A 12,257-nucleotide genomic window follows, 5' to 3' on the forward strand; every position below is an offset into this window, starting at 1 on the left:
ACTTCTTGTTAAAAAAGAAATATCTAATTTTGACATATGAAAGAGACAACTTGGAGTGTAATTCGGGGATACGTAAAGGGATTCCTCCTGTCAAGAAAGACTCGCAACACTCTTTTGTGAAAGAGATTCACTCTTTGAAATTTGCCAAGTCAAGTGCACGCGTGCGTTGGCCTGACGTAGACACATGCCGCGTGTGAAAAATGCATGCGAATCAAGTTACGCGAATAACAACGAGACGCTAGTGCGCATTGAATACTTTTCTCTCAAGGCATGTTAAATCGGCCACATGGGCTAGGTGAGAAATCTGGGAGCGCATTGGTGAGAACGTTCCTTTCAAGGCGAATGTGAAAAGTTACAAACGTTATCCATACCGCGCGCTTCGAAATCTCACCCAGGGGGTAAAGAGACTTATATTTGATCAAAGTTTCAAGACATCGGGTATATAATCTTATAGTCGATCCTCTTTTTTTCTGTGTCTTACCTTCATTTGGCTTCGAAGCGTTTATCCCACGTGCCGAGGTTTTCTCTAGAAAAATTAATGAATTAGAATTATACATAACCACGAGTTTCTGACTTTAACTTATATATAAGCGAGGAATACATATATATCTCACATTTGTGCTTTGAAAAGGCTACACGCAATTTTCGCGAGTGAGATTGGCTTTTAGATTAATTGCATGTTATATATAAAAGAGAGCTGCTGTAGTTAATTAACAGCTTCGTTAATTTTTAATTGGTAATGAGAAAATCTCTCAGAGAATTCTTATTTCTTTTTTATTATTAGATTCTATTCTGAATAAATTTGTAAACATAGTGCTCATTGCTTTTATTAATTGTTTGTCTAAGATGTAATTAGAAATATAAAAAAATAGAAAAAATATTGCAAAATTAAATTAATATTTTATTCTTTAATTATTTTTTTATTTGTGTTCAGAAGATTAAAGTTCAAACTTTAGACTAAGATTCCGTATGTTAAGGATTAAAAGCTATGAGCATTTCCACATAAATATATAATTTGACTGGAATTATTCATTTCGACAGAATTCTCGGTAGAACGTACCAATTGTGGAAGATTTTCAATGGTGGAAATCTACGGTCATTGCATCGAGTAATCGTAAGGAAACGTGGAAAGTTACAAACGGTATTCTGGAGCGGAGAATCTCGTTCGCGGGTGTCGACAGACTCCGCACAGATAAATAGAGTTCCTGGAGATCCAACGGGAAGATCGATGGTGTGGCACGTCCAATCCATCGGTGTGCCAGAAGCTATTTCTCGCGTGCATTCTCCCTGTTCTCGGCGTGTCTCCCAGCATGCAGCAAGATTGACGAAATCGAATGAACTCCCAGCGGGAAAAAAAATGCCTCGTTCGAACGAGATGTGCGATGTGCCGGAGAAAGAGACAATGTCATCACCGTCGATCGTGTGGAATTTTAATTCACTACGGGCTCGATTCACTCGGATGTCAACACGGTTTTTCATCAATGATCCTTGATGTGTTGCACGATATATGTTCCATTGTCAAGTCATGTCCGATGCTTTTCCTGATGAGAAATCGTTGCACGAAACACGACAAAATTGATTCAAAGAAAAGTATGTGAAAGGAAACGTAATTGATTAGTATCGAGCGTTGAATTTTAATATTTATATAATATGTCAATTTTGAGATTCGCAGAAAATAATCTCATTTAAAAAACTGTAATGTTTCAAATAATTCTCAAAGCGTCATTATAATAATGTTTAGGAAAATAAATCATAATTGTATATAAAAGTAATATTTGAATTATAATTATATATAATTTAAATAATATAAATAAAAATATAAATATAAATATATAAAATAAAGTAATTATATAATATATATATAAATTAAAGTGATTATATATGATAACTTACCTGACAAGTTACATATTATTTATATTATTATCATTTAAAAGATTACCTCAGATATTTCTGAAATCAGCGTCATGACATAAAGAGATAAGGCGAGTTTTTGTAAAATGCATATTGTATATTATGTGATTTCGTTTTCTTCACGAAAAAATTGTTAGAATCAGTTTAAATTTATATATTATAGCGCATCATCTCTCCCCTTTTCTCTCTCTCTCTCACACACACTTTTTCTTCTCTCTCTTTTTCTTTTTTTTCGCGGTGGAGATTTGGTTGGCTGCATGAAAGATAAATGTCTTCTCTCTATATATAATATACATTCAGATGATGTCTTAATGTGCGCCACGCTTTAAATTTTGCTGTGCAAGACGTATGATATAATATGAGGTACGAATTAATTTTCGCTGCACGAAATTGTTTGTTTTCGTATACTTTACGGTCTACAAGACACTGTCTGAATGTATAATACCTTGACACGAGTAAAATTTATACAAATGTGCGATATTTAACTCTGTCAATAAAGAACGCATTAAATATCAATGATAGTTGATTCAATGATTGCTTTAATCTTAGCATTTTCCTTGGCAGTTTTCATCGAAAATTATCATAGATTAAACTGATTTATAACAATGCATAATACGTGCGTATATCCGTTTTTGATGTACCATTATTGTAATTATCCGCTAATTTGTGAGCTGATCGAAATAATCTCAAAATATTCGACAAATCCCCTTACAGATAGACGATAGCCTCCCGATGTACTCTCGACGAGAATTTTGCTGCTTATAAATTATCAATAATAAAATGATATCGTTACGTGAAATGAATGATGGAAGCCTGTTAATTGAAAAATTTGCGAATTGTACGCGCAAATCCTTACTTAAACTCATTTCGCGCTAAAAACGTCCCGATAAATGCACAAAATTTTGAAATATAATGACGCGAATGGTGATAAATGAGGCCGAATCGAACAATTTGTCTCGATTATCACAGCCGTAGTGATAAGCGATACCAGCCACTTCAATAACTCGGTTAGCAGTTCACGTAGCGGACCTTTATTGTTTCCCGGTTATCGGTTATTCGATGCATAGATTTATGATTTTGCCGTAGATTTGGCCATTTCTGATAACTTGGCGAGATGTTTAATATCGTGTAATTAACGCGCGCGCATGCCAAGCATGATCGATATAATTGTTGTACAGTACCGTTTTACAGCGACCTGATAATTTGCTTAATGAGGATACATCTGCTCGGCAGCTTGCTTGTTATCCTTGCGGTAATCTATTTGGTTCGCAAGCGTCTTGCGGTGTTGCGTTACAGAAACGTTTGAGCTTGATGGAATTCTGCAGGCCCGATGTGAAATCGGAGCGAATTCGGGCTAAAATTCGGCGCTTTATGTGAATATATGTGGATTTTATTATCATTTATTAGCGAATAACGCACGAATATGATAATTAAATCCATATATATTCACATTTGACATAATTGTACATGAAGTAATACAATAATATCCTTTTGTAAAAATGCATGAATACATAACGCTATCATTTCTAATTAATTGTAAATCAATCATTAAATTAATTAAAAAGATATCTTAACCGGTCTGTTCTGAGACGTTTATCCTTTGATTAAAATTCGAATAGAATTCCGCTGAAAACTGACGTATACATATGTAGTGTTCTCTTGCGATAATCTCGAATGCCATGCGATCTACACGTTGCGTTTAGAATAAAGGTCCACTTACATTTGTCCGTTTCGTATCCGTGCACAAACGCCAGATTCGACTCCATATGATTAAATGCAAGTATTTACATCATTTTGCAACTGTACCGGTATCGCAGATATCGTTGGCGACGATCTTTTCACGAAACTAAACGTACCGATATTGACATGTACAACACGTGGATAATACACAGTAAAAAATTGTGCGTTCATATGTTAAAATTTTCTTGTGTTACCACGTTTTGATTAGTACTTTAATGTAAAATAAACATACAACTTATATGTTATTATTTTTATAACGTTTTCATGTGTTACATTTTATGTCAACTTCATAACTTAACACTTTGTACATGTCTCTTAGAAATGGAATATTATTTTGAGTATTTTTAACATAATCATTTTAAACAATCAACATGTCTCAAAGTCAGTTTAACATTCTAAGAAAAGTTAAAGTGAATCTTCAAATAATCTTGAACTTTGACATACAAAATAATCAAATTTACTAAAATTAAATGTTTCTATTACAAATAATTTAAGTTAAAATAATTACTATTATATGTTAATATCTTACAATTCTTGCGAGTTATTGTAACTATTTTTTCATGTAATTTTTAATTAATTTGTATGTTATTTTTACATTACACTTAAAGTTACAATAACAAAAATAAATGTAAAGTATTGTGTCAATTATTTAACATTTAACATTTTTAATTATTTAACATTTTTAGTTTGTCAATAAATAACATACGACGAATGAGTTATTTTAATTTAAAATTTAGAGTGGACTTTCTGGGACATGTGAAAAATGTTATAATTAACATTTTATTTTTTACTGTGTATATAAATACGTGTAGCGTTCAGGTTGTTGAATCGCACAATTTTGCTTCTGTCATGATCACAGAATTACGCAGCTCTTTCGAAAAATTCACGGATGCGATCCGGATATGTGTAAATAATCATATCTGATTTTGCCGGATATGGAACGGACAAATGTAAGCGCATCTTAAAGTGTTCCGAGAGACAACGCAGCCAACCGCCTCTCCGTTTCTTTTATGTCAATGCACAATATGTTAAACGTAACACACTTCCTCTCTCTCTCCTTTTTGGCCTTTCACCTCTTTTCCACCCCCTTATACGACGATAGAAAAGTTCGCGCACGAAAGTTCAAGCGGCAGCTCTCGGGTCGTTCGCTTTCGGCGTCTTGGAGCACCGTCTCTCTTTGTCATCGTCGCACGGGGTGCTTCTCGTCAGCCCGAGGTTCTCGCGAAACCCGCGTGGGAGCCAATCAAGCCTTCATCTAAGCACCTGGCTTGATCGAGCGAGGATAGCGACGGCCAGGAAGAATAGCGACGAGCTAGTGGCACCTGTTCGTGCGCCACTATGATGTAGCTCGGCTAAACTTTCTCCTGAAACAGCGTCAAATACACTCACAAGGAAACACTCGCTAGTATATCTCTCCGACGTATCGGGAGATAAACTTATGCAAAATAGCGATAGCCGAGACGAGAGAATCACTCGTATCTCCTGCATCGGACTTAAAAACTCCATCGATATTTCGTCAAATTTTTATGGCGCGGTAAAAAATGTATACGCAAAGTATAGAGCGTCTCTCGGCTTAAGTTGGGACACGTCCGAGGCTCGTGAAAATCGACGGCAGGTAGTCGCGAGTGTTTCCTTATCGAATAGCGCGATCGAGTTTGCACGAGTTCGTTGTACATCAGTTATAATGAGAGCCTGAGCGACGTGATGGTGCAAATATCGGGAAACATCTTGTATAATTCGATTCCAACCAAGAGAACGTGCCAAGCCTATATTACGCTACGCGGAAGATAATCGAAATGACGTTTGTGCGCGAGTCTCACTTTGTATGTTCTGCGAATTCCGCGACTTGTATTCCCAAGTGAAGACGCAGACGCGAAAGAGGCGTTTGAATTTATGAACGTATTATTTTCGCATATCGCGCGAAGCGAGTCTCGTCGCGAGACGATCCATCATCGGACGATCGTGTCACGCGAATTTCTCTGTTATTTTCGCGAGATAGAGATGTTCTGGCTGTGACATATATTTTCGTATCTTCAATATTTCGTCGGAAAAAAATGCAACAAAAATTGGAATTTATTTTATTCCAGCATTGGAAGATATGAAGAATATAATTCTTCATCTTTTTCTAATTTTTTTAATTTGGTAAAAAGATAGAAATGTTTCGCAAGTAAAGTATCAGTCATTAAAGGATTTAGTAAAAAAGGAGATAGCTACACTAAAGCGATGAAGATGTTCTCCTAGAGGAATACGATGAAGGATATTGATAAAGATTAGCCTGAAAATTATAATATGTAAGTATATTACTACATCAAAGCTACGCAAAGATTGTTCGCGTAGTTGGTAAATTTGACTTGCGTACTTAGCTCCGTCGTAAAGTTCGCGCGCGTTCGAAAGCGTTTTAAGAAAATCCTTTGCAACAAGTTCCGACATCCCGGATTTACTCATAAGGATCAAATACTGAAGGACCTTTAGGCGCAAAATCCAAGTTCAAGATAAATATTAAATGCTACAAGAGTACGTACTTTAGTAAATAGTCTATATGAGTCTATATGACAGCTACATTATCAATAATTTAAAACTCGCGATACGATTTCTCTCTTGGAAACTGACGCCAGTCTGCTTCTCAGCATGTTATCATCGAATCGTTCGAGACAAGCTTTTACGAGCTGTCCATCGAGTCAGCGGATAATATTTTAAGGACAGGCTCTTCCACAAATTTCATGCAATTTTAAATTGAACGAGACACATTGACAGGTAACAGTGTCTTGTATATTTCATCTATAATGCAAGTAAATTATCGAATGGATGATATTTCGACAGCAATCCAATAAGAGAGTGTCGAGAAAATATCGAAATATAAAAGTGTCCTCACCGTTTAAAACGTGCACATGAACCGTCGCAGGTTGGTCCGGCAGGGTGGTAAGCTGGCACGTATAGTTTCCGCTGTCCGTAGGTCCGACTTTAGCTATGCTGAGAGTCGAATTGGCCCCCTCTTCCATCAGATCCGTTTTGACGCTGCAACACATATGAATCCCGATTCGAAAGTGTTCGTCGAAAATCTCTCCAGTATATTGTTTCATATCGCATATTATGTGAATCTGACGTTATCAGAATCTACACATGTCAGATTTTCAAGTTACTATTGTGACTTGTATCTCAAATAATTAATTATTTAAAATTATTGATCATATCTTTTAAATAATTAATTATATTAATTAAAATTAATTATAATTAATTATTTAAAAGATACGATCAATAAATATATGTGTGATTGTATTAGATATGTCCAATAATACTCTCGTTCATTTCGACTGAAGCTGCCAACGCAAAATCGCAGTAACACGCCAAGGGAGAGAAAATCTTCTAAGGCTAACGAGAACTCCTCCATTTCGCCGGTTTCTTCACCTCGCGCCTCGCTTCTTTGTCTTAACTAATCGCCGACGCTCCATCACCATTGAATCGTTTTTCTTCTCTCTTTCTCTGTGTTTGTCTTTTTCTTTATCTTCGCTCCCACCAACGCACGCTCGTACTTCGCACGTTTTTCTCGTCAGTTTTCTTACACAAGGGAAAGATAAGTTAATTGCAAATCGAGCCAAAATTATCAGCTTTCGCGAGAACAGTTTGTTCTCTGTGCCAACAGTAGACCGAATAATAAACTCCGTCGAATAAATGTTTGCGCCAAGTATACGGACTCCTATCTTGATAATACATTTTATATTGATCAACAATAGCTTCTTTTTAGTAGATCGGGAATTCGCTTCTTCCGATAGTAGAATAATGATGTATGAACCATGATGTATTGCTTATAAAAGCTTATATTTCCTTGGAGAAGATATACGTGATTTTCTGCCGGCGAGAGGGAAGGGAGAACTGTCAGGAACAGAAAATTGATCACGAAATTTGAGATAATTTGCGCGCAAATGCGCAGCTCTTGATGATTTCCTATTTTTCCAGCATACTTGACGTCGATAAAATTTTACCGATCATCATTTTCTTACATGAATCTCCTATTTATTTCGTTATCGACAAAACGATGTCGAATTTGCATGAACCATTGAATGCAGAAATATCTGTAACGAGACCTGTCTTTCACGGAATCGCATTTCGAGGTGAAAAGAATGGCGAACAATGCAACGCGACTTGGTTTAAGTGTGCTAAATGCAGGCAAAAATATACCCGGTTCCTCGAGAAAGAAAACGGTTTCCGTGTGCAACTAAGCTATGCTGCAAAGACGTCTTGCGGAAAATTGCTCTCGCGCTTGACGTTCCTATTTTTGTGAGAAACTAGTGGAAAAAAAAGCAAGACCGTTCGAGTGAGCATTTCACGACAGGGTTGCAGATGGTGCGTAGAATGACAAATACTAAGAGATATATATGTATGGTTTATACATATTGATAAAATATATAATAATTATATTTCTTTACAAAATAAATATTTTTTCCCTCTTAAAGAACTGGATATATAATTATAATGATATAATAATATAATTTATTTAAATAAATGTAAATTCTGAAAACTGTATTTTTATTTTTTTAATAATTTTGCCGGACAATTTCACCGACTTTTGGCAACGTCATCGTGTTAAATTATATGTCAGGGCTAGTTTAATAAATTATATGTGTCATTTGCTCTTTAAAGACTACTTGACGTTAGAGTGGCAGACGTTCGTTCGATAAATATTTCACAAATTTTTAGTATCTCTTTTTTACCCTACTTTATACAGACGTGACCACGCGAAACAAAATCGCATACTTTTGTAATCATCCTGGATGTATTGTCGTCATGCGTTCCTACACGTTCTTTACGAGAGTAATACAAGTTTCTGAAGTATTATTTGATAACGAAAACTTGTCCCCTTGCGTTTTCTTCTAACAGCCGACTGTGCGCCGAATCGCTCCGAAAGGAGCTTGTATTTAAACTTTGACCTTCTCTCGGTACAAGATGGATATTATCTGTAGTACCCTGAATTGCTATAACTTTTATACGAGTTTGTTCACAAGAATGTCAACGAAAAAAAAGAAAAAAGAAGAAAAAAAAGAAGCTAAAATTCAGTACATGTGAAATTTTTGAGTTTCCTTGAATAGATTTAATGAAAAAGAATTTAATTTAATTTAATTTTATTAGCTTTTTTATTTATCAACTTTTTATTGTTAGCTTTATTTAATCGAATTCCGATAGTTCTAAAATTTTCTGTCGCAAAGTATCGTTTTTACGACGCGATCCCATGCGATTGTAATTATTGTGTTCCGTGATCGTCGTTGCTTCCACGTTTTACAACGATTAACATGAATCCCACAAGGGAGACAAAGATCGCTGTTTGACAACTGCTTCTCCACCTTCGCTACCCTTAACGTAAGGGAGCGCCTTTATTTATTCCCGGTTGCGTGTCGTTGAAAGTGGAAACTTGCCGTGACCGGGAAAAAGCGGTCTTGAATCGCGCCGAGACTTTAATCGAAAAAGTTGGTCCATTGCAATTTGTCGCATTCGTTACCTCCGGCCGGTTGAGCACTGGCAGACGATCGCTCGTTTATCCGCGACGTCGAGCACCCACGCCTGTATTCAGCCAACCTAGGATTTTGCGAGAAAAGACGCTTACAATTAATCTGATACGAAAACGCGAACTAGGAAGCGCTAATATTTAGTTTCAATTTAAAAAAACTGCTAAATCTAATATAATGTTTTAATGTAAAAAAACTGCTAAGTCTAATATAATGTTTGTCAAATAGATATGAATATTCTTCTATACAGTTATAAGTAAAAGGAAATAATATTAATATATGGCATCTTTATATTATATATTCTGATTCATTATATTATAAATAATTTTTGTCTTAATTTATTACATTAATTTGGAAAGACTTAAAATAATTCAACATCTCGCCCAGCGCGTTTACTGCGTTTGCGAATAAAGTCGAGCTGCGTGCTAGGTTTAGTTAAGTAATAGGATTAATGTCGCGCTGGTGAAAATTTTGCTCTATGTGTGGCAATTTTAATACGATGATAAATGGCAATGGGCCAAGTATTGCGAAATATACGGAATAATTACAACATTGAGAGAATCGCATACTAAATTAAACATTGTTTAGAGAGGGAAAAAAGGCGGGAAGGGGGAATAAAACATCTATATTCCTTTATAATCTTGTTAGCCTCGTATTTCATCTTTTTTTTTCTGCTAATGGGCTTATTTAAGATAACGTGAAATCCGAGTTTCCCACACATCTTTGCATAACGTGCAGCAGATGATCATGAAGATTTGATTGCTTTTTTCGCGACTTCGCTCGGAAATTGACAACACACATGATACGCAGCTGAAATAATAATGATTAATTGCGCGGGACATTATTTTGATCGATGAATTGATGCGGCTGTTAACTCGGTATAAGCGATTAGCTATTTCTCTATCTACGATGCAATCAGTCGAAACGCATTGGTACCGTATAATAGTAGTCATTTATCATTCAACAACGGTGTCGACAAGCGACAAATGCGCTTTTTGCCGATGCAGCATTTGCTATGTAAATAAGTTCAATGATCAATCTATTAGTATCCTCGTGCATGGCGTCGTAGAAAATCACGCGAAATGGGAGTGACAATTTATCAAGCTAATTATGATTTGTTTTTTATTTTTAGTTTCTGACTGCACAGAAAAATGTACGTATTAAAAAATTTAAATGCTCTAGAGTGGCCCTCTTTCATTCTATCTTTAATATATATATATATAATTTAATTAAAGTATTAAAATATAAAATTAAAATATAATATTAAAAAAATTATAAATTAATAATATAAAAAATTTAAATATAATATAATATTAAAATATAATATTAATTAAAATATAATATTAAAGTATAAAATATAAACTTATATTCTGGATTTTAAATAGCAAAGAGCTTTATTTGAGATAATTCTAAAAAAAAGAATCAAATAGTAATTTTCTAGTAGTAGAAGTTATACATTCTCCTCTTTTGTATTTAGCATGCGATTCATATAACGTTCCTGAAATTTACATAGTTTTTTATGTATCACTTCCTTTGTCTTTCTAACAGATTTGAGTACGCTTCATTATAAAATTCGATCTTCATATCTTTGCCGTCACCGCAAACATAGATCCTATACCAATCTGCTCTTGGTTGTCTCTCTTTTTATTTTTCAATATTCTTGGCTCATTTTCTTACAATAAATTGGGTACTTTATAGGCAAATAGTGTCTTCGGGTACTGATGTATATTGATGGCTCAGTTGCCTGTCAGTTTACCCTGCAACTAATTGTAAGTTAATTGCTTGTCGTTGACTGAAGAGAACCTAAGTAAAAGTCGGAATTAATTCCACTATGAAGATGGAGGAATATTAAAAAATTATAAGCATACTCTCTAGTATACGCTCTTGTAATTGTCTTATTATTCTCTATTTTAATTTTGCATCGCGTGCAAGAATCAGCCGGCACTTGATGGATCGCTGCTACCTTGACAAAAGAAACCAAAGTGCGAGAGAGATCATTAATAAATCCAGGCGAGCGATATGTTCTTCATCACGACGTAGATTGGGTCAAGTTAAACGTATATTGCGGATAAATTAAGATAGATCGTAAACATAACGTTAATTCTCGACGGCGCGGAAAACTCGATTTAACGCCAACGGTCAACTATGGCTTTGTGCATTACTATCGTCGTTGTAATTGGAAGTTTAATTACGATCCCGAAAATTTAATGTAATTTGACACTGTATAAAATGCTATTTTCCCCTTCACCCCTTATGTCTCACGAGCGTTAACGCCGTCAAGGGTTCTACTGTAATTTAATGGATTAAACGCCATGTTAAGCGCAATAAATCCATTGTTGCGTTGCCTTTAAAATGAATAGCGCTTGTAACTAATTCGATTAACCGTTAATCTATAATCTTGATTATATCCCGATTATATCGCCACTTTATAGAGTAACGGTTAGTTTGAAATTAATATACATTTTTTGACGAATAATTAAACTAATATTCTTCTTAAACATCTCAAACGAGAAAATTTCTCGCGTTCTATTCTTGTATAATATGTAATACAAATTGTTTTACATTCATATGTAAAGGTTCACAGTTTTTAAATAGACATCTTAACATGTACATTATTGGAAAACAAGATAATCCAAGGTTTCTTTGTTTATTAAAAATAAAAGAACTAAAAAATATAACTCGTAGAAAAACTCGTTATATTGAAAAGCGTTTGGCAAAATTAATAAGTACGAATATAATAGGCTATTTTAGATAAGACTATTTTAGAAAGACTATTTAATAAAGGTTTTTTTTAAAGACGTGGATAAATTGTCAGAAAACTTTTAATATATAAAATGTTTTGACACTTATTTGTGTTTCTTCAGCCATAAATAAAATAGACATAAAAAACTTAAAAAATAAAGAGGGAAAAAATATTTATTTGACAATCCCCCCCTCTAATGCCAGTATTTCTATTATGTATTCGTACTTATTATTTTTTAGAAAATTAAATGTCGATAAAAGGTTACATATTAAAGGGCATATTTGTACGATTCTCTTCACACACGCAATACGCGAATATAATATTACTTTTAATTTAGATGTCGATTATTTTTAGATTTTTATATA

General features: G+C 34.5%; 1 protein-coding gene across 3 annotated transcripts in view; it reads right to left on the bottom strand.

Annotated features, from left to right (window-relative positions):
* Window positions 1-1,982: 1,982 nt before the first annotated feature.
* Window positions 1,983-12,257, bottom strand: part of LOC145964731 (zwei Ig domain protein zig-8) — a 125,087-nt gene continuing 114,812 nt past the window's right edge. For 2 of the 3 annotated variants that reach the window (XM_083087792.1, XM_083087776.1), the window contains exons 7-8: window positions 6,524-6,666; window positions 1,983-5,015 (exon numbers count right to left, since the gene is read on the bottom strand). In XM_083087792.1, the coding sequence (XP_082943918.1) occupies window positions 4,903-5,015; window positions 6,524-6,666 (256 nt within the window). In that variant the 3' untranslated portion in view covers window positions 1,983-4,902. The remainder of the gene's footprint in view (window positions 5,016-6,523; window positions 6,667-12,257) is intronic. The other variant, XM_083087782.1, reaches the window with a different exon arrangement.

The sequence above is a fragment of the Camponotus vicinus genome, unplaced genomic scaffold (assembly GCF_025532165.1).
Source record: "Camponotus vicinus isolate PSW18456_S1 unplaced genomic scaffold, iyCamVici1.0 SCAF_1, whole genome shotgun sequence".
NCBI classification, from domain to species: Eukaryota; Metazoa; Arthropoda; class Insecta; order Hymenoptera; family Formicidae; genus Camponotus; species Camponotus vicinus.